The sequence below is a fragment of the Oenanthe melanoleuca genome, chromosome 13, assembly GCF_029582105.1.
Source record: "Oenanthe melanoleuca isolate GR-GAL-2019-014 chromosome 13, OMel1.0, whole genome shotgun sequence".
Lineage (NCBI taxonomy): Eukaryota > Metazoa > Chordata > Aves > Passeriformes > Muscicapidae > Oenanthe > Oenanthe melanoleuca.
Window position 1 is genome coordinate 9,948,085 of NC_079347.1, and position 22,670 is coordinate 9,970,754.

The window sequence follows — 22,670 nt, forward strand, 5'->3', positions numbered from 1 at the left end:
GGGGACGCTGCCCAGCGCTCGGGGGCTCCCGGGCGGGACGCGGGGCGTTTCTTTTCGCCTCGCCACGGGCTCTGCCAGCTGCCGTCCCCTCGGCGGGCCCGTCCCGGAGCGGGGCGCGGCGCGGGGCGGGCGCTGCCGGCCGGGGCTGCCCGGGGCGCGGCGGGGCGGGGACCGGGGGCTCCCGGCGGGGCGGGCGGTCCCGTCCCCGCTGCCCGCGGCCCGTCCCCGCTCCCCGCGGCCCGGCTGCGCCGTGTGGCAGCGCCTCTGTCAATCAGCCTGACTTCACTCCGCACGCCCTGTGCTTCCAGTACTATACCCCCGCCGCCTCCTGGTGTCTCTGCTTCGCTGCGAGCCGGGAGCGCGGCCGCCACTGCCGCTGCGGCTGCGGCTGGGCGAATGCGCGGGCGGCGGGGCGCGGGGCAGCGCTGAGCGGCGCGGAGCAGCGCGGAGCGGGGCTGCCGCCTGGCCCGCCCCGGCTGCGGGCAGCCCGGGACCGCCGCGATGGAGCCTCCCGCGGGCATCGCCTGCGTCCTGCTCTGCTGCGCGCTCGCCCTGCCCGCCGGCGCCCTGCGGCGCCCCGGGGACAGAGGTAGGTCTCGGCCGGGACGCCTTGGGGCTGCTCGCCCTGCCCCGCCGCTGCCCGCAGCCCGCCCGTCCCAAGTAGCGGCTCGTCGCCCCGCGGCTTTCGGCTCCCCTTGAACTTCTTCTGCGGCTACTTTTGCCGGGTTTCCAGTTGTTTCCTGCGAGCGGCAGGCGGGGACGGGGCAGCCGAGCGGCCGGCGGGGAAGGGACGCGGGAGCGCCCGGCAGTGACAGCGCCGCGCCGCTGCCCGCAGCCCCGCGGAGCGGGCGAGCCCCGGCGGGCAGGGAGCGGTGCCTGGGCTTCCCCGTGCGGGCTGAAACACATGGCAGTCCGTCTGCCTCCTCCTCCTCCTCCTGCCCGGGCCATCGCCTCTGTCCAAAACTCCCGGGCTGCCCACTGAGACCGCTCCCGATCGCTGCCCGCGGTGTCCCCATCACCGCCCGACTCAAACCCGCCGCACCGGGGGTAGTTTGACGGACGTGCCTTTGCCTTGCGGGCTTGCCACCTGCAAAGCCAGCCTCTACCCCTACCCCTGCCCCTCAGCAGTCCCGAAGTGAATCAAAGCCCTCTCTTCAACGCTGGCCACCGGGAAACCCCCAGAGTCCCCGAGGCGACCCGGTCACTGAGCGGCTGTGCAGGGATGCGGGGTCCGGGCTGGGTGGGCGGAGGGGAGCGGGACCTCGCTGCAGGGGCAGGAGTGCGGGGTTCTGGCAGGGGTAAAAGGCTCACGCTGCCGTCTGGTATTTTGGGGAAGAAAAGGCAAGTTTGAGTGAACTCTGCACACTTCATGCAGGTGAACCAAGTGCCTGCAAAGAGTGCAGTGTCCATCTGCCTTATGTAAGTGTCTGCTGTGCTAATGAATAATGGAATAAAAATCCCGCGGCATCAGGATATGTTTAGTTCTAGTATCTCTGTCCTCTCTTGCTTTCTCCCTGTAAAGATTCAATCCTGAGGAATCTAGAGGAGTACAGCCTTGTCATCCCCACAAGCACCGATTCAGAGGGCAGGTTCCTGTCCCACTTGGTGTCTGGGCCGCCAAAAGGACGCTTCAGGAGAGCTGTGGAGGACTTGCAACATGAAGCAGCAAATGAGCAGATATTTTACAATGTCACTGTTTTTGGAAGAGAGTTTCACTTCAGGTTACGGCCAAACTCCAGGCTCGTGGCCCCTGGAGCAACAGTTGAGTGGCAGGAGGACTCTGAGGAGACTCATATTGAACCTCTCTATGGGAATTGCCTCTATGTTGGGGATATCACTGACCTGCCAAATGCTTCAGTCGCTATCAGCAATTGCGATGGACTGGTAAGTTACTTTTGTTACTATATCAAAGATAATGGTATTAATTTCCTACAGTCTTCAGATATAAAATGTGTGGACTGTCAGAAACTCACACCTCATATGGTAACTGTGAATGCAAATTAACTAATGTTCCCTTGTGTGGGAATAGCTGTGCTGCACCAGGAGCTGCTTTACAGACAGTGGCACTAGAAGTTTGAGTATGTGCTCTGAGGTAGCTGCTCTGGAACAGCTGAAACCAGCATTTATGTTAATTTGTGGTAAAGTTACTTGAAGGGTCTGGTGCTCTAAACCAGAAGGTTAAATGACAAGTTCTCAGCATCTTCTTCCACTTCTCACTTCCAGCCTCCAGTGGTAACTGTTAGAAAGAGTTAATCCTAAATAATGGGCTGGACTACCTTGGAAACAAATTTGATAGGTAAAATACGGTTTTGTCCTGGAAAATTTTAATTTATTCAGAGTCTGTTTTCTTGGATATTTCACTTGGTGAGTTTCATTGCCTAATCAAGTGATTGATGAAAAGTTGCAGAAGACTTTGAGTTTTATGAGCAAAACAGCCCCTTGTGATACATTTGTCAAAGCTGCGTGTTTTAAAACTGGCTGTAGCTTTCTGTTCTGGAGTGCATGTTCAGCACTCAGATTGTCACTGTTTGTCCCTGACATCCTAAACTGTCACACTGTCATTTGAGCAGTAATTACTGCACAGCAATTTGTTTAGTGAGAAGAGGGCTATATTTTTTATCATAATGATCAGTTTATCCAGCCTGTATTTCCTTGCTATAGCCTTTAGAGTTTGTAATTTTGAGATTGCCTAATAGTAATTCATTCTGCCTCTGCATAAAGAGCCAGTAGGAGTCAGTTGTATTTCTATTTATTTAGTCATAGGAAGTTGCTCATTTGCTGTGCCAGGAAAATGACATGTATGGAGATAGTATGTTGGCTATCTGAGAATGGAAGGGAATCAAATTCTTTTCCCCTTAGTCTTTCCTTTCCTGTGGTTTCTCCTAGCCATGTGCATTCCTGTTTTGAGAAGCAGGTTTTAATGTTGCAGTTGTTTGATGTGGACAGCTGGCTGAGGGTAAGAGAAGCACCAGGACTGAGCAAGAAAAGCCATTCAGAGAGCAGAGTGTGAGCCTGCAGTTCTGCCTCGGGGGGGAAGCAAAAGTTCTGTGCTCTCCCTGTCTAACACAGATCATTTTGTGTAAGGCAAATATCCTTGCTCAGGATTTACTTGCTCTTTACTTTTAGAACTGGGGCAGAGCCAAAGCTCTTCTTCATTGTTCATCTGTGCTGAAAGGTGGAGGAAGATCCTGTTCATGGCTACTCCTTGCCTTTGCTCTTCTCCTCAGCACAGGTGTTGACTGTAAGGGCAGGGGGGAGCTTGTTCCTGCTTCCTTTCAGTGTTTGGTTGAGTGTGGTCTCCTAATATTTAGGAAAAAGAGTTATGATAAAATAGAACAGAAGTTTAAGCCAAACTTTGGATGAGACCCTAAAGGTCCAAGGCCTCATGTTGCGTGCAAACATGATAAACAATGAGAATAGTTTATAAAATGAGGTGAAACTATAAATGAAATGGCTTGATAAATTACTGCTATTTGCACATTTGTAAATACACTCATAAATGACTGGAATCCAGAAAGCTACCAAAGGAATTGCAGTTTTCAACCTGTGTGCCCAACCCATGTGCCTACTTTTTCCAGAGTTCTTGATTTCATTAGAAGCAGCTGGAGAGTTGGGCTGGGCTGGGAGGTGCCACATTGTAATCTGGATGATTTTCACATGGAATTACAATTTCTATGGTTCTGTTAATACATTTGGAAATGGATTTCTGCTTCCTCAGGGTGTATCTACATGGTAGATGTTGCAGGGCAGAGATGTTTTTTTTGCCCAGGTCACTGAAGGCTTCCTGCAGGAAGCGTCGCCTCAATACCTTTAGGCTGTAAAGATTTCCCTGAGATTGTGCAGTAAATCTGTTTTGGAACAACAAATTGAACTCCAGTCCCTTGGGTACCATGTTCCATCTCTACCCTTTCCCTCCACCTCAGTTTCTTCTTTCTTGTGGGGTGAATATATAAAACAGATTATCAATAGAATTACACAAACTCAAAGGAATTATACCAATTTTTCTTCAAAAGCCATTGCTCTGTGGACAGAAATAAGCAAGTATAAAAGAAGTTAATACTGCTTGTAACTGTCTCTCCCTTTACCTTTTATTTCTTGTTTTTTGCAAGGAGTATTGAAGAGTCCTTGGAGCAATGTGTTGCCAGCAAGTCATACTTAGAGACAATTGGGCTGTATGCTTTTCTGGTGTTATTTGATATTTGGATGTGAATAAAGACATGGACAAGGCTATTCTCAACTGTTTTTCTATGTCTGTTTCTTACTTCACAGCTGGTTTTCTTCAGTGGACCCAAGCTTTTCCATCTTTTCTAGGTTATTCTGGAGATAGGGATGGTGGACCTCTCTTACAACTGAGTTGTCAACTGACAAGTGTTAGAATTTTACATTTTAAAGGTGATTAATTTAATTCCTAGTATTTATTTTTGAAGTGCTTGCTTTTGAAGGTGGTTTGACATCCCTCTATGCTTCTTGTGGTCTCCTGTCTTTTGCATCAACCATCAGGGCTGAAGCAACACTGGTCTTGAAGTGTCCTACTTTGATTTTTACATTGCAAACTTTTGTTGATTGAATCTGGTTTAAGCCAGCAAATGCATCTGCCACCTTGCCAACTTCTGATGTTATTTCCTTTGAACATCCCTTCTGGTTTGCACTGCACTGCCAATTATGTCTTATTTTCCAGTTTTTGTCTTAGAAGAGTCTGGCTGGTGGATCTGGTAGTGCCAAATGAGAAGTTGTTGGAAGGAATTTACATGAAAATAGTAAATGTGTGAAGGGACTTTTGAACCGTACTATAAATGATAAAGATCTGCTGCCCTGACTGAGGAGATACACATTAGTTAGGGTACTCATGGTTTCCTGTATCAGAAGTAAACAAAACATTTATTGACCTAGAAATCAAATCTTGATTTTGAGTCAGATGAAGAGAACTTCTGAAGTATGCAATCTAGGTGTGTTGTCACCTGATTGCATGGAGTGGGTCACTAAAAACTGTGGGTGAAGAATCTAAGTTAAACCTAATCAATAGATTTTTAACAGCATTCTGAATTATGAATGTGATTTTTAGTAAAGAAAAATTTCCCACTTATAACCATTTTGGACAACGTGTTATCATCTTGGTTGGCCTGATAGCATTCAAATTAAGTCTCCACTGAGTGGACAGAACAAGCATGGTCAGTTCTCCTGGCCTGCAGGCTGTGGTAGAAGGTGTTGTGCTTTGAGTATGTTCTTGGTCCTTGGCCAGATTCTTACTTGTGGATGCAGCAGGAGGATGAAGGAGCTGGCTGTCCTCTCCAAGGCTTGTGAAGGAGAAGTGGTTGGAGGCTTTAAAAAAATGCTATCAAACAACAAAAAGTTAGGATTATATTAATCCTTCCAGATTACTGCCTAACTATGGGAACTGTCCTTCTTCACCTCAGCATATGAACCTGCCATTGTAGAAGAACTCTTTACACATACAGATTTTTGATAAACACTTCTGCAGTGCTTGAGGCAGATGTGCCAAAAATGCCTTTTTCAGGTTGACAGGATGGCACTATTTGGTTGTGGAAATTCAGAGGCATAAACTCACTCCCAGTCTCCTCATGACATTAGTAGTTTGTGAGCTAGAATGTGTGCTCAGACAGGAAAAACACAACATGAACACCACATCTGAAGTGGATAATGAACAAATGATTAACTTAGGCTGCAGTGCAGAGTCAGATGTACTGACAGGACTGAGAAGACTGAGGATCACTCACTACTCCATGATGAACAATCAATGTGGTCTGATTGCACCCACTGAAGCAAAGGAAGGAACATCAGTTTCAGTAACACATCATGTTGTCCTAGTTTGGCTCAACTTGTATAATCTTCCTTTTTAAAGCTAGAAGATCAGCTGTCCAAGAATTTCACAGTATTGTCATTAAAATGGAAAGTTATTAGAAGAAGATATGTAGAAACTGAGCTTTTCAAGCCATCTCTGGGTGGTTGTTTTCTAAATGAGGTGTAAGCATTACATGGTTGGGGGCACCAAGACAGACACCTTAAAAGTGCAGTGGACTTGTTTCTCTTGTGATGAACCAGGCAGGGTTTGCTCTACAACATTTCAGTCTTCCCTGTGCTCTGTGCTAACCCTCCCAAACTGTGAGAGAGCAGCCTGCTGGCTGGCTGGCTGCTTGCCCAGACTCTGTTTCTTCTAGAAATGCTTGGAACACCAGCAGGGCTTGTTTGACTCATGCCCAATGTGACATTATCTGTAGCCCTGGGTTCACCTGGGTGGGTTTGTGGTGATCCATTTCCCAAGCAGTCATGGATCCTTCATGGATCCTCAGGGACTGGCTGGTGCTTTGGCTGCTGTCAATACAAGTGCACATCTGTCAGTTGTCCCAAGGTGTTGTTAGGTATTTATATTATGGGTATTTTCTTTCCTGTTTTAAATGAGAGAACAAAACTTTTTTACACAGTTATATTAATATAATCTAATTTCTAAAGTGTAAATGTAGAATCTCATGTTCAGATCCAGTCAATGGTGTTTCCTAGGAGCAATTCCAGCTACCCATGTGAAATGCTCATCTTTCTCCTCTTTCTCCTCTATCTTCCCTGCATTCCTAAAGGCATTTAGACTCCTTGTGAAGTCTAGCCTTGTTTAGTATAGTTCTTCTTCACTTTGAATATGAGTTCAATCTCTTAGAAATCAGTGAATTTTAAGGTTATATTGTTCTATACTGTCCTGACAGAGGTGCTTTCTTGGAACTGCCCACAGAGTAGAAGGTGAATCTAACTCACCTTAGGTGGTAATTTACCTGGATAAGAGGGTGAAGGAGCTGCTCACAATGAATATACCAGGAGAAGACAGACATGCTTATGTAACTGTGTTATTTTTCCTTTTAGGCATCCATCTCCTGCTTTCATATGGATTTACAATTTAGTCGTGTTTCTTTTTGATCTGGTTTTTGGATTACACTGGTTTGTGATGTAGCAAAAAAGCAGAGCTCAAGGTAGCACAATATTATCTTCAAAGTCTGGTCAGGTCTAGTGCCTGACAGTTAAAACAGATGCCTGCTACCAATAATTCCAGTAATTCCTTTTCTGTATGCTAAATTCTTAGCATTTACATTATGATGGAGTTGCTTCCATTTTAAGGAGATCAAAATTGGGCATATATAATCTTTTCATTTGGGAGCATTTTCTCATTAAATTAAACCAAAATCAAACCAAAGTTGCCATCTGCGTTGGTTTTTTTTTTCCCTCTTTCTCAATTTTTTAGTGAAATGGCAAAATTTACTGTGGGATTTTTTGATAAGTAGAACTGTAATACAATGGCAGAGGAAGTGCAAATTTCTGTGACACAGTATAGAACAAAATGTAAAAGTCATTCTCATTTAGGAAACAGCAGCTCTTCCTCTGCAGATGATCAGTGGGATCACCATTAACCCTTTATCAAGGGCATTTTGAATTCAGCTGGGGTTTCCACATGGGTAAACCAGGCATGAATGTGAATTCTAGCACAATCAGAGGCTGACTGCACAATCCCATTTACACACATCATTTAAAAGACCCATATTGCCTGGCAAAGCAATGGTGCTGTTTTCATGCCCAACACTCCAGCATGTCCATGTTTTCACAGGACAGAGACTTTGCTTTGTAGCCCATTCTCTGGGTTTCTGCTGTTCATTTCCTTGGCCAACACAAGCCTAGTTGGACAGTCCCTTCTGCTGTGTGAATTGCACAGGCTTTCCCTTTTAAAAGTTATGGTGTGAAAGACAGAGTGTAAACACTATGATTCAGCCTCCGACTGGAGTAAATTATCCTCTGCTGTCCTTAAAAGAGACTCTGTCATCAGTAAATACTATTTTTTTTTTCTATGCATCTTCTGTGCATGGATCATCTCACCTATATTTTATCTGGGAGCAGAGCAAGTAATTTCCTACATCATACAGGTGGACACCATCTGGACAGAGTATCCTCAGGCAGTCAAAACTGGTATCTTTGTGGTATGTTGTAGGCCTTTGGATAAAATATAAGTATTTCTTTATGTTCTGTTTGACCTTGTGCTGCATTGTCCTCATTGTAGTCGTGTCTCAGCTGTACTATACCCTTTGACCACAGAAAAACTAATTTTGTAACCAGAACATTAAACTCTATACATGCAAGCAAAGGTGCCTGGTGTCTCTTGCTTCACGTCTTGAAAGACCCAAATATAGGAACTCATTTTGATAAGGTTGTAATTAATTTCTGGGGTAAGCAGAACATCTATTTTGAGAAAGTCTGTCCCTCCTTAGCTTCCAAAGGTGTGTCCCTCAAAAAGTGCTCTTAGCTCACTTACCTGCCAGTTTGCTGCCTCTTGGTGGTGTGGCAAGGGTGAGTTCAAATGGCAAGGCTCCTGCAAATGGCAAGGCATTACCACATTTCAGGTTAGTTACATGTTTACTTTTTTCTGCAGAAGATTAAAAATATTTTTTTTTTTTTTTTATCAACCAGAATTCCAGCTCTTGCATGGAGCAGGACCTTTTCTCCAGAGATCACACCAGTGTTTTATTCGACCTACTTCTGAGTACTTTTTATTTATGGGTGACTGTTGCTTTGTAAGCAGGTCATGCCATTGCTTAATGGTACACTAGGACATTTCTCATACTGGGTCTGATTAAAACAGAACCAGGGAGCAGGTCTTGAGTGTCTTGCAGGGGGTTGCACAACCTTGCTCTGATGTGCACACCCTCCTTTTTTGGATCACCTTGTCCCTTTATTGCTTTCTTTCTTTCTTGCAAAGTTTCAGTAAGTTCTCTAACACATCACATCTGGTTCCTTTAGCCCCTTTATCTGAGTGTGTTTTAAATTCATCTTTGTTTGCAGAGTCTTGACACAGCGGGTTCCCAGTTTTAATAGTCTGCAAATGAAAGGCCCACATTTCACACGCTATTTTCAGCACTGTTCTATTAAACTGTAACATTGAAAAGAAGAGTGTTCTCTTCAAGTGCAGAGGAGCACATTGCTTCCTCATAGCTAAATCCCAGCTTCTGTTACAGATCTTCTCAGTTATTCCCAGATCTCCAAACGTCTGGTACATTCTTCAGATCTGGAGTTCTTGGAGTTGTAACTGTGAATCTCAGCATTAATGTTTCTGCTTTTTCTTCTAAGTAACTGTTTTTTGTTTAAAGAAAGGGTTTTAAAGTGTTTCCCTCAAGGAAAAGACAGAGATGCCAGTTCTTCTTCTTGAAGTCTCGAAAACCACCAGGCCAGTGAAAATCATCCCAAGTATGTTGTTTTGAAGGTGTCATTTTACAGTACAGATGAGTTTCTCTTTGCACCTTGTTTTTTCTTGTGTGTGCTTCTGAGAGACTTTGTGCACTGGTGTGGGTTTTGTGGGCTGGCTGCCCCTCAAGTGAGGGAGGTTCATTTACTGAGCATGGTGACCTCAGTATCATTTTATCCTCTCTAATGCCACAGAGAGAACCTGCCCTCACCACTAATTCCTATACTTGCTTTTTCCCCTCTTCTTCATGCCCCTTGTAGGACTGCATCTACTGATCTGTTTGTTTTCCAAATCTTTGCCTGGCTGAAATGGAAGTCCCATTTGTACAACTTGCTGTTACTTTTTGGTCTTGGCAACCCAAGTGTGTTCAAGTTTTTCAGTGTTAACCATCAAATTTATATTTTTTTAATTCCTTTTAAATTGGTTTATGTAAAATTTAGTATTTTGCCTCTTTATTGCTGCATTTGTGACCCTTATCTTCAAAATATATTAATTCTATAACACTACTAATTCTTCACTTATGCAGCTCTCTGTGGAGAATTCAGACCTTGGAATTGCTCAGTGTCCTTAGTACTTTCTGACTCTTCCACCTGCAAAGTACAATTTTACCACTTTTCTTTTGATGTGCTATAAATACAGCAACTTTAAATTTTTTCCTACTGTCATTCTCTTTAACTTTTCCTGTAGTTGCCACCTCTGTGTTTGAATTTCATTATATGGTCAGACTGCTTTTTCCCAGCATTTAACCTCTAGCCTAGTGGACCTCAGGGGACAAATTACAATCTATTTTCCACTGAAATTAAGTGTGAAGCCAACTAATCCTGTAATGAGAAAGTCAGTGGACATCACTGATATCTGTGGATAAGAAGAGCTTCTTCTACCTGTAACTGGATACAGCAAATTTATGCATTTAATTTATTTCTTTTCACTGAGTGTGTGGACTGCAGGTTGCTGTTATTGCCATGTAATGAAGGTGAAAGATTTTTAGAGTTTTTTGAGGCAAGAAAACTGGAAAGGAATACCTGGCATATGGTGAACATTTAAGCTGTTTTTTGAAAAACATGAAATCAAAATACCTACCTGAGTTTAGGGTAGCACAGAGCCACACCTTGATGTAGGCCCTGAGTCTTTAAGCCTTTATTAATGTGTTTTCTGTTTTACTGTCACTGTAAGAATAATTAAGTGTGGAGAAGAACCTGCCTGGCTAATGAGCAGGCCAGCAGCTCTTTTCTTTTACCCCATCACTTACAATCCTGACAAGAAGCAGTCCATGAAATGGCAGGGGGCATTGAATTTTTGTGAATGATACAGCAAATTTCTACAGGAGCCCTGAGTGCAGCTCTCTCAGCCTGCTGCTTCCCAAAGTTGTGGGCAGTCCCTCTTTCACCCCTCTGTGCCCTGGGGGCTGCTGGGCAGAAACTTCCAGCATGTTCAGGGGAGCCCTGGAAAAAGCAGCCTTGAAGCCTTGGGTTTCTCAGACTGCTCAAGGACAAGAAATTATAACAGTGATTAAACATCTGCTGAATATGTGATGTTTTGCAGAAAGCATGTTTTCAAAGAGGTGTTGCCTTCTTGGACCAATGAGTCTTTTTTATTCTGTTTTGCATGTACTACCCTATATAAGTGTAGTGTTTCCTTAAATAAATCTCTCTCTTTTGCTTCTCCATTACACAAAGAACTATCTTGCATTATCCTTTTTACTGCTGTCCTCTAGCCTCAAATGCAACAGGCACCTTCACACCACACACCCAAGATGGGCACTGCAGACTCAGGGCTACTCTTGCACAGTTTGTTCCGTGGGAGGGATTTCTCTTTCAAGTTTTATTTCTGAACATGTGTTTTTTTGGCATGATTTAATGAGAATTGTAGAGTGTAGAATGGAGAAAGTCAAAATAATACATTGAGTCCAACAGGAAAGAAAGGCTTACTTTCTTGGGAGTAAAACTATTTCAAGAGCTAAGCATAGTAATGCACCATCTACATTTTAATTCAAATACAGTAAAATAATAGAATTTAGGAAGAGAGGAAAGCACAGATTTTACTCCAAGAACTTGCTGAATTTTTAGATTAGATGTTAGGAAAAACTTCTTCACCAAAAAGGCTGTCAAACCTTGGAACAGGCTGCTCAGGGAAGTACAGATGTGGCACCTGGGGCCATGGCTTAGAGTGGACTACACAGTCCTGTGTTACCAGCTGGACTTAAAGATCCTCCAAGTCTCTTCCAACCTAAATAATTCCATGGTTCTGTGATTCTCATTTCTCTGCTCCTTCCCCCATATGCAAAAGGCAGAACTAACATCTGCCCTAAGCAGCTGCATTTTGCATTTCTCCCATGGTGAAGTGTGTGACTCCCAAGGCTGGTGCCCATGGCCAGCACATCCCCTGCAGGGCATTCCCATTCCCAGGAGAGAGCCCATGCTTTGGAAAAAGAGCCTACAGAAAACACAAAGATTAACCAAGGATAGGTGGCAGCACAGGCTGTGTTTGGTGTTTTAATAGTGTTTTTTTTTGTTTTAAATCATGTTTTTTTGGTAAATCATGTTCATCCAACTCATATGCAGAAGAATATACTTCTTCATTTTTCGGAGTGCTAAAATTGCAAGGCTTTTCTCTTTCTCCAAGCAGAGGAGCTGTGGAAGGAATGTGAGGGATGTTGTTCATAATGTATTTAAGAAACAGTCTGTGAGAAATAAATCACTACCTGATGATGAAGACAGCAGAGCTGGGCCAAGAGTCTTTCATGTGCCAACATGACAGGAGTTATATTGGAAGATGACAGGCTTTGAAGCTGAAAATGTCTAAAAATTTTTATATACCTAAAGTAATAGCTGGATAAAATGGTGTCTTTCAGACCTCAAAACACTCTCTGCAGAGCACCATGAACATACATAAGGTCACAAAAGAACCCCACCCTAAAACCCAGAAGCAGAAATTTTACGCCACTTCCATTCAATACCACTAAGGATCTCAGGGATAAAGAAGTTTTTAGAGGCAAATTTGGATTGATTTCAGGTTTATAACCAAGCTTGAAACCAGAGTTTTCTAATAGTTTTAGGTTTCATTGTAAAAATGGTAAATCCACCATTCATCAGTAAACCAAAATATTTAATTCCCAAATAAGGGCTAAGAGGTGTCTGTCAATATTTGTTTGCAAAGTTACAGCACATTAAGGCTGACATAAGCAGCAAGTGTAAAAATGGGATTAATCAAAGGATGATTTAGTACTCTGAAAGAAGAATATGAAACTCAGTCTGGATAAGTAATAGACAAGCAAAGAAAGACAAAACCATTTACAAGATGTTTTGAATTAACTTAAGCTCCTCAGTAGGAGAGTGTAATGAATTTCTGTGAAAATAAAGTGCTTAGTTCACTGCAGTCAAATTAAGCCCAACAATAATCATACACATCTTGTAAAATAGAATGAAGATTCTGGACCTACGAAAATACAGTGTAATCTTGCATTTAACTAAACAGAAAATCACACAGGAAGAAATCCAGATCTCTGTCAACCTTTGTGTCATGATCCAGCATCATTTTACATAGGGGCCAGGGAGGTCCCATGGCAAGTAGCTGATTTTTGGGTCTGTTCCAAAGCTGCTGAAGTGAATGTGTTTAGTTTCACTGGTTCTGTTTGGCTTTGTGTGGACAGGTTGATTAGCAGAGTATTTGGGACAAAAAGCAGGCCATGGAGGATTCCACATCATAACCTTGTTTTTCACCTTGTTCTCCATCCCCTGGTGCACTGGTGGTGGGGAGGGAGGTGAGCATGAGAAGCTCAAGTGCAGCTTTTCCCATGGCTGTTTATATCCCGTGTGCTGGATGGAACAGGACAGAACTGTGTGCCTCTAAACCTGAAATAGCTCTGCTAAACCTTCTTCCCCTTCTGCCTCACACCACATCCCTACCACAGAAGAGGTGGTGCATTAAGTGAGGGGGAGGGATCAGGAGAAACCCTCCAGTCCATGCCAGGAGAATGAGGCAATTCCAGCTGCCTTGAATTTGCAGGCTCATTCTGACAACTTTTCTGTCTCCATCTTCCTATGAAGATGAGGCCAGAAAGGAGAAAGATTTTCCTGCTGAGACTTCCTCTCATTGCTTCTGCACTGCTGAAGGCGTGGTGTTGGGAAAAGGAGAAGATGTTAGCTAAGATGTTAGCTTTGGCCTCAATAAAACTAGCATCACTTGCAAAAACTCCACCCAAATGCCAAATACAATCCCCCAACAAAAAAACCCCAAGTCACAAGAGAGAACAACATGAGAAAAACTCTAATTGCACATCTGTTCAACAGACTTTTGTGATAACTCAGCAACAGCTAATTGAAACTCCTGGATCATAAATATGCTTTCAGCCAAACTGGAGTTTACTTTCCCTGATGCTATCTTCTTTCAACTCCCCATTGCACTCTGAGGTTCTGGTGGTCAGGATTCCAACAATCTGTCACTAGATGGGAAAATTAGAAGTTGGGTCCATTCAATTATAATGAGCCAAACCTCTGTTAATCTGTATCATCGTGTCTCCACGGATTTCTGGGAGCTCTGTCACTTTGCATTAGTTGAGGACCTGGCCTTATGTAATTCGATGTTTTCACACTCATGTGGAGATATGCCCTCCTCCAACAGTCTGGATTACAGGCTCCCATGGTTTGAAAAGAGATACACTCCTTCTTGGGAGGCAGGACATGCCAGATCTGTGTACATGTTTTCATGAGATTTCACTAAGTAACATATTTAGGGTTTGCTCTTTGGAAATGGCAAAGTGCATTGGAAAGGGAGACCAGGAATCCCAGGATCTTTGAATGGTCCTTGGTCTTGAATGGGCAGATGGATTAAAGACACAGCTCCAGGCACTGCTTCTTGTCACACAGAGCTCACTGAGGGCCTTGTGGCTCCCTGTCTCTGCATTGCCATTCTGATGTAATTTTTGTGACATTTTCATGTTGTTATGCAAGCCTGTAGGAATCATGACAAGACTGGGGAAACTGTGTAATAAATGTGATGCTAGTGATGTGAAATTCATCTGTGATGGATATACTTAGGTCTTTGAAGGATTTAGCTGCTTCTGGCAGTTTTGTGTTCCTTTTGGGTGATTTGAAGAGGTGTTTGCTTTCACTTGTGGGTTTAAGAAATATTTGTGCTTAGGTAATGCTTTTACAGTGCACTTCCAGAATGAACTCCATGCAGTCTTTAACCCAAGGATATAATTTTTGGAGTAATGAATCACTGCTTGCAAGTTCTGCAGTAGAGTTTAGCTATCCCACTGTGGGAAAGCATTGTTTTCCTCTCTTTTCATTTTATATTTGTTTATATTAAGACCACTTTTCACTGACGTCAGAGACCTATCAGGTCAAACTTAATCCTCTATATCTCACAGTGTGCTGTCTAGATTAGCCCTAATACTTGTGTTATCTAGTCTATGTGGAGGCAGCTTTCACCTTGTAATGATGCCCTCCCTGGAGCTGGTTCTAGGGGATGGTTGAGCCTGTAGATTCTCACTCCTCACCTTCACAGAGCCAGGGACCTTGTCAGCATCCCTCCTTTGCTGAGGAATGTGGAGCAAATGGCCATCTTTGAAATTGCTGCCAAGAGCTGGTGAATTCACTCCACCATAGTGAACAAGTTTGGATTCCAAAGCTGCACAGGTTGTGTGGAAGTCTACCTCCCTCCCCTCTGGCTGCTGCTGGGCTGCTGGGCAGTTCTGCTCTCCTTTTCACGAGCTGGAAAGACTTAATTCACAGGGGAAAAATGTACTGTGGTTCCTGTGGAGAAGTGTAGTGCTCAGAGCAGTGAGATGACTGTCTCTGTGTGGGATTTGGGGGAGAGGAAGGGATGTGTCAGAAAGAAGGCCAAAAGAAAGAGCAGTTGGAGACATCTGATCAGTGTTAGCAGGGCAGGATGCTGAGCACTGGCACTGGAGTGCTGAGGTGGTGGGAACAGCTTGCAAATGGCCCATGCAGCAGGAAGGAGCAGAAAATGCTCAATTCACAACAGCATCCTTGCTCAGGGAATATTCTCTTTTAATGAGTAACTCTAGAAGGGAGAATGAAGCAAGAAGTAATGTCCCCATTAGTCCTCAGTGCAAGTTTGCAGGGCAGGGCTGGAATCTCTCCATGGGAGAGCAAACAGAGGTTCCTGCACCTCCCAGCTCTGCACCTGACAAGGTGAACCAGGGCTGCTCAGAGGCACTGGGCACATGGGAGCAGCGAGCTGGAGACACCTGCCCACATCACCAAGGTGTTCTGGTGTGATCCAGGACAGTCCCCTCCAGAGCTGCTGTGTTTGATTCTATGGGAAGGGTCACAGCTCCAGCCCAGAAGGGACTGAAGCACCTCTCAGCCTCACCCTGAATTTTCTTCTTTTTCTGTTAACATTCTACCAAAGTTGTTTTCAGGGAAATTTGTCCCCCAGCCTACAGTGCTGCCTGGTTGGAGTAGTGTGAAATGAAAAAAACACATTGAAACCAACAGCACGAGTTTGGTTTTTTTGTTTGGGCTTTTGAGAATTTAAAAAAAGGATCCTGTGGCTCTGCTGCTGAGTCAGCACTGGTTGGATGTGATTTCTGAACGTGATTTCTGTGGTCAAACTTTACACAGATCTTTGATGTTTCATGTGCCAGTCAATTAAAGCATGCTGCTATGCTAGAAATGATGTGGTGGCTTTGTGTGGCTTGCTTGGTATTGCCAAAATGGGTCAAAAGTATCAGGAGAAGGTTTAATCTCCCTGTTTACATAGTGTCATTTTGCTTGCTTTGTGGTTCATTGCTTTTTGCAGTGACTGGGGTATAGTCTAAGAGCAGGAAGCCTCTCTTCTCTGTGTGACAAAAATAGCTGGTGCTCTCTCCTGCTGGCTTGATTAAAGTGGTTATGGATGCTCAGCTGTGCTGCACTGGAGCTGCTCTGCTGAGCAGAGCTCCCATCAGCTGGGCACTGCCTGTCCTGGTGCCCCTGGCCTGGTGTGGATGTCTCTGGCCAGGCAGCCTTGGTGGGTGAATCACACAGGTGAAGAGTTCTGCAGAGCAGCCCAACAGATCCAGTGTTGGTGGTGCCAGAGGAAGAACAAGTGTTTGGGGCAGAACATTTTAAACAGTTCTGTCGCCAGGTCTGTCCTCCCAAGGTGAACCCTCCTCTCCTTGCACAGCACAGGAACTCCAAGGAAAGTTTCAGGAAGGCATCACCTTCTGCTGTGGGAAGGTTTCTCACAGCAAAGCTCTGCACACGCTGCTTTCTCACACTTTAATCAGACTGGCAAAAAAAGAGGTGTCCAGCTGTTTTTGTAAGATGTTCAATAATGTGATTTACTTTAAAGAGGGTAAAAACCTTAGGAAGGTTTTAAGATTGTACTTTAAAGTGTAAGCTTGGTATATCTGTTCTTTTCCTAGGGATGTTTTATTTGATTCTGGTTTTAAACCAGGAGTTGGTCCAAAGCCCGTTAATATAAATGAAGAGAGTTTTATTGACTTTGATGGGATTTGGATCATGCTGCACTAATTAAATAGTAAAGTATCCATTAGTAGTGAAGAAAACAGAAGAGAGGAGAGCCAAATACTGTTGTGATGAGCCCTGTGAAGTTGAGTGAACTGCAGCCAAAGTTTCAGCATCTTTACAGATGAGCTTTTCCATATTTCTCTGCATCCGTCCTTCTGACACAGATCCACGGTGGATTTTTAAGAGAACTGAATTTATGAAGATCCTTACATTTATCCTGCCTATTTACAAGTTTTCATAGACACATTTAGTCAATAAATATTACCTTACTCAAGAAAAAATGGGAAGGGAGGTGTGACAGAGGAAAAGGTTATGCTTTAAACAACATTGAAATTGGGTACTAATAATTTGCCTGAGTATACAGATTCACTAGATTCCAAAGAAAAGAGAAGCAGCTTTTCACTGTTATTGATGTTGTAAGTAGAAGGTAAAGTAAAAGTTAATATCTTATGGGTCTGGAAGATCTGCATAAAAAGTGGGTTTTATTTAAAAAGTAAAATTAAAAAAGGCTGTTCTGGAACTGGCCAAACCCAACCATGCACAGACAGCTTAAAAACATAGTAATAAATAATGAATTTATATGGGCTGCTGGGTGGATGTTAAAAGGATCTGGCATTTAAAACCCAGAAATGCTGTTCCTCATTCCTCTTGCTGTGATCCCCTTTGCCTGGGTGGCAGCAGTGGCCCTGGAATTCAGTAGCCTGCAGCCCTGCTGGGACAGGAGGTCTGCACTCACAAAAAGCATTTCTGGGAATCTCCCTATGACAGTGGGATGGTTGGAAACACCCTCATTTGAAACAAGTTGGATGTGTTGGGATTCAACTGTTACCATGAGAGCTGAGGTTTGGAGGACATGAGGAGCCCATCTGTGTTTGGCTGTCAGTTCTCCTTAGATGTCTTTGACAACACAACCCTAAATGAGATGTTTTCTAAAAACAACTTGCTGGCATTGTTTGCCTGCTGCTGCATTTACTGAAGGACAGGGCTCTCACACCAGTTCATAAGGTTTTTTTCCATTTCAGATATTGTCATCAGGTTTCCTAGCACCCTCTCTCTTAAACTTAGCAAAAAAGAGGTTTTCCCACCTTCACTGCTCAGGTATTTATGAAGAAATGAAGTCTGCAATTTAGTTTAGATTTTTTACCAAAGTAATCAGGCAAAAATGTTGATCATGCCATGCCCATACCATGACCCCCTCTTCTGTATTTATAAGTGTACCTTGGCCTTCTACTTGCAAAAATCATGAGGTCTTGTCAGCAGCAGCTGCAGATTGGAGAGTAATTTAAGTTGAATTGTAAATTAGTACATTTTTCAATTCTGTGATGGCCCAAACTCCCAAACAAATAAATGTTCTAGTAGACTGAAATTTTCTAGAATACTCAAAATAGGAAAAGATTAAAGGAGAGAGTCAGTCTGAGGCCCAGCAGCTCAAATGCTCTTTTGTGCTTCCAAAAATAAAGTGTCAGAAGTAGAACCCTGTGTCCCCTTTCTATAAATCTTCACTTTCAAATCCAGTGGATAACGAATAGAAAGTTTTCAGAAGAAAAAACAAGAGGCTTTATGCTTTATGTAAGAAAGATTAACTGGAGAGAGGTTTTTTTTCCCCTTGAGTACATGGGTGTGTAGGAATTGTGTTTTAGAATCAGGCTTTTCGTGAGACCTTCTGAGTAAAACTGTTACTTGGGGAATTCAAAATTGTTCTTGTGCTTGTTGGGAGGGCAGGGAATGAAGCAGAAGAGATTGGCATTGAAAGATGCCACTGCACAGCAATACCCCAGAAGGGCAGGTGTCACCTCACAATGGTGACAGGTTGCAAACAGGGTTATGAAACAGGGCTTAGGAAGCAACTGAGAACTGCCAGACTGCCCAAGAGTGTAATTCTGCTCTTTTCTTATCAGTTCTGTATTTGTTCTGTTGGCCAATGTGGGTACACAGGCAAGTAAGGTTATATAACAGTTAAAGGTTTAACCCTTCAAAAACATAACCATTCATTAAAGTGGTTTAATTAATTATAAAAAGAAAATTAGATAGAGGCTCCAGCACATGGGAATAGAGAGATGGATTTGCTTCAAAAGAAACTCTTCCAATATAAAATTACTTTTTGCTCTGAGACAAGGAAAATAATCCAAAAAATAAGGGAAATGCTTTCATTACATTTAGCTTTATTGTTTCTAGGCAAAAATATTTCTGTCTGAGAACAAATGACAAACTACTTTTTCCCCATCCTAAACCTAATTTGGCAACTAACTAATTTGTTGGTCCAAGGCTGGTTTTTGAAAAAATTCCTAGTGTAAAATGTTGCCTTATGTTCCAGGCAATACTGCATGTGTTTCCATAGCAACCTCTTCTCATGTCTTGAACTTGTCAGCATCAACATACGACATTTTAAACTACAAAGCATTTGCATGTACTGCTGCCTCTTGGGACATGAGTGGGATTTGCCAAAAACTGGGCTCTGGCAGACAGTTGAAGTTGGGGAAAGGGGATGGACTCAGACATTCTTTGTACCTCCTGCTTGTTTACAAAGAATGGGGAAGTTCTTGGGTTCTCACTGAACTCAGGCAGGGGGACACAGATTCCTGCTCCCAGCTCCAAGGTCAACAACTAACTCAAAGTCTGGTTTTCCCCCAGGACTGTTTGTCAGTGGGTTCTGTGTCTGATTCTCTGCACTGTGTGTTTTTGTCTGACTTTTCTCAGGTGCACCTGCTTCTCTGTTCTGTGTTCAGCAGAGTTGTTCTCGACCCTGGACAGCACAGGCTTTGGACAGTGATGTACACCAGATCTCTCTCTCAGTGCTCTGATGCTTTTCATTTTAAACCCAGAGAATGGTGAACCCTTTTCAGGTTAAGTGCAGCCCAATCCAAGTGACAGTGTTTTGCTAAACATTTGTGAAATAAAAGAAGTGAAGAAGGGGAACAGAAAAGCCCTAGTCAACTTGGAGGAAATAGAAGAGATGGTGTTCCAGTGAGCAGTAAAAAGAAATTGTAAAACATTCTCTAGGAGGGAGCACTAATATAATTATATGATATGTGCTTTTACTGTCTTCCTTTTTCTGTCTGTAGCATGGGTTGGCTGCTGATTTGATCTTCTAAAAAATATATTTGCAGATATGGACAAGCTGCCAAAAATGTGACTAATACAAAAATGCTCATTGATCTCTTTTTAAAGCCTGTATTAACACTGCTCTCTGGAAGATAATAATTGCTTCTCAGTCTTTGTAGTATTTATACAGACACCTTCCTGAAGGATAGCTCTACTTTTCCAAAGAGAGAGGAACATTTGTATCAGGTTTGTGAGGCCAGGTTTTGATACTGTGTGTGGGGACTAGAGGGGTGGCTTCTGTGAGCGGCTGCTAAAATATGCCCCCATGTCCTCCAGTGCCACTGGCTCCAAAAGGGACTCACTGCTGGCCAGGGCTGAGCCCATCAGTGATGGTGGTGGTGGATAACATATTTTAGAAGAAGGGGAAAGTGGTCAGAGGAGTGAGAATATGTGAGGGCAGCACTTGAGTGGCCCCAAGATCAGTGCAGATGAAAGGGAGGAGGTGCTGTAGGTGCTGGAGCAGAGATTCCCTGTCATTAGGATACTGCTGGGAGCCAAGAAAGCAGCCTGTTCTCAGGCTGCTCAAGGACAAGAAATTATAATAATGACTAAACACCTGCTGGAGATGTGAGAGACATGATGTTTTGCATAAAGCATGTTTTCAAAGAGGTGTTGCCTTCTTGGACCAATGAGCCTTTTCTATTCTGTATTGCACAAACTACCCTATATAAGTGTAGTATTTCTTTAAATAAAGCTCTCTTTTGCTTCTTCATTATATGAAGAACTATGTTGCATTATCCTTTTCCCTGCTCTCCTATAGCCTCAAATGCAACAATTCCCCATGTGAGGCTGAGTGTCCCCATGCAGCCCCTGGAGGAGCAGAGATCCATCTGCAGCCCAAGGAGGAGCCCACACTGGAGCTGGGCAGAGTGTGAGGAATCCTCCCCCTGAGGAGGCAGGAGCAGCACAGACAGTGTGTGATGAACTGACCACAGCCCCCAGTCCCCATCCCACTGCACCTTTGTGGGGAAGGAGGAGTGAATTCAGGAGTGAAATTTAACTTGGGAAGAACAGAGGGATCAGGTAAAAGGTGCTTTTAAGATTTGGTTTTATTTCTCATTACTGTACTGTGATTTGGTTGGTAATAAATTAAATTAATTTTCCCCAAGTCGAGTTTTGCAGGTGGCAGTAATTGGTGCATGATCCCTCCCTATCCTTATCTCAGACTTTTATATTTTGTTATATTTTATCTCCTCTGTCCATCTGAGTAGAGGAGTAATGGACTGGCTCTGGTGGGCATCTGGCACTCAGCCAGTGGCCCCCAGCCACAATACCACTCCCCTGTTTTGGCTGTCAGAGTGTATTTGGATTTATCCTTCACACCATTTTGTAGGAGAGAGCTGATTTATGCAGCTGGACTTGTCATGGCATTAAACCCTCACTGCAGTGGTGCATCTCCACATAAGAATACAAACAGGTCAATGGCTTGTTTTGCCTTGATTTATGACTTTATGGCTTGGAGCAGGAGACTCCTTTTATTGATGACTGTGCATTCTTTCCTCTGTCTTCTCTGAAAATAGATATCCCAGTGATGTTTAACTCCTAGGGACTGTGCTGAAGCATCCCCCCATGCCCTGCTCCTTCCAGGGTGTCCCAGTTCCTGGGAGAGCTGTGGCCTTCTGGTATTCATCAGAAGGGAGGGTTTTTCCAGGAATGGAATAGAACTTTCTCTGTGAGACCTGGCAAGAGAAGTGATGGTGGAATGAGCTTTAGTGATTTGTCTAGGACTGGGCATGAGCTCTTCTCCCAAAGCAGAGCAGTTACTGTTTGTGCTGAAGTAATAACTGCAACAAAACCCACTTATGAAACCATCTGGGCAGGTATCTGTCAGTACAGGGCATGAAGAACCCATGTTTGTATTCTGGGGTGATAACTTTATCAGGAGAGATGAGAAGTAGATGCTTGAATTTCTTGTGGACTTTCTTCATAGCTAATCTGGTACAGTATGTTCTTGGGCCAGTGCTTTGATCTATCTGGGATATAGCCAGAGGAAAAACAATTTCATACTTTTAGTTTGCTAATCAGGAAATGAGATAATTCATATTAAAAAATCTCTTTTTGGAAAAAAATTTGAAGCCTTCTGGTCACTTTGCAGGCATTAATTTTTAGATAAAGAATTTGCTTCTGAACCAACCAAATCTTTAAGACAAATAACATAAAGCACAGTGTTTTCTATGTTCCTTAAATCCAGTTTCAGAGAAGAAAGTGACCTTTCCTTCCTTTCAAAATACAGCTGCTCCTCTTGAAAAATCTAGCTGTGTAAATACACTTGTTGCTCTTTTCTGTTAGCTTTCTGCATCTTTTGCTCACTAAAGTGTAAAACAATAAATACCATCTTCAAATCCTCTTTAGAAGACTGGGATAGTTCTGTTCTGTGTTGCTGGGAGAATTACTGATTTCAGCATTGCCTTTTTTTGTCCCTGGTTTGTAAGGAATGTTACTATTTTCCAGAGTTGTTCTTACATGAACAGTTCTAAAGAGTTTGTCCCTTCCTTGATACATTCTCTGATTTCATTCTCTTCTGCATGTTGAGGCCCGGATTGAATACAGCATCACCCACTGCTTCTGAGAGAAGGAAATTTGGGACTTCAGTGTCCCAACATTTATGTCTGCCCTTCTCCCTTGCTGGAACTGTCACCCTCTCTGAGCTGCTGCTAGAGCTGCAGTTCCCTGGGTTCCTTCTGCCTGGTAGACCCTTGAAGGATGCTGGTTCAGCCTCCCCACACAAGGAGAGGGTAAAGTTGGGGGTGGTTGGACACACAATTTTTGGATCATAAAGAGAAAATGGACCAATCATGGCATATGCAGTGGCTGCTTGATCTCCCTCCCAGGCCATACACATGAGCCATGTGAGGAAG

The 22,670-nt window shown here is 43.6% G+C and overlaps 1 protein-coding gene across 1 annotated transcript in view; it reads left to right on the top strand.

The window, feature by feature from the left end:
* The first annotated feature begins 209 nt into the window (after nucleotides 1-209).
* Nucleotides 210-22,670, top strand: part of ADAMTS2 (ADAM metallopeptidase with thrombospondin type 1 motif 2) — a 173,910-nt gene continuing 151,449 nt past the window's right edge. The window contains exons 1-2 of the mRNA XM_056502810.1: nucleotides 210-589; nucleotides 1,523-1,884. Of these exons, the coding sequence (XP_056358785.1) occupies nucleotides 502-589; nucleotides 1,523-1,884 (450 nt within the window). The 5' untranslated portion in view covers nucleotides 210-501. The remainder of the gene's footprint in view (nucleotides 590-1,522; nucleotides 1,885-22,670) is intronic.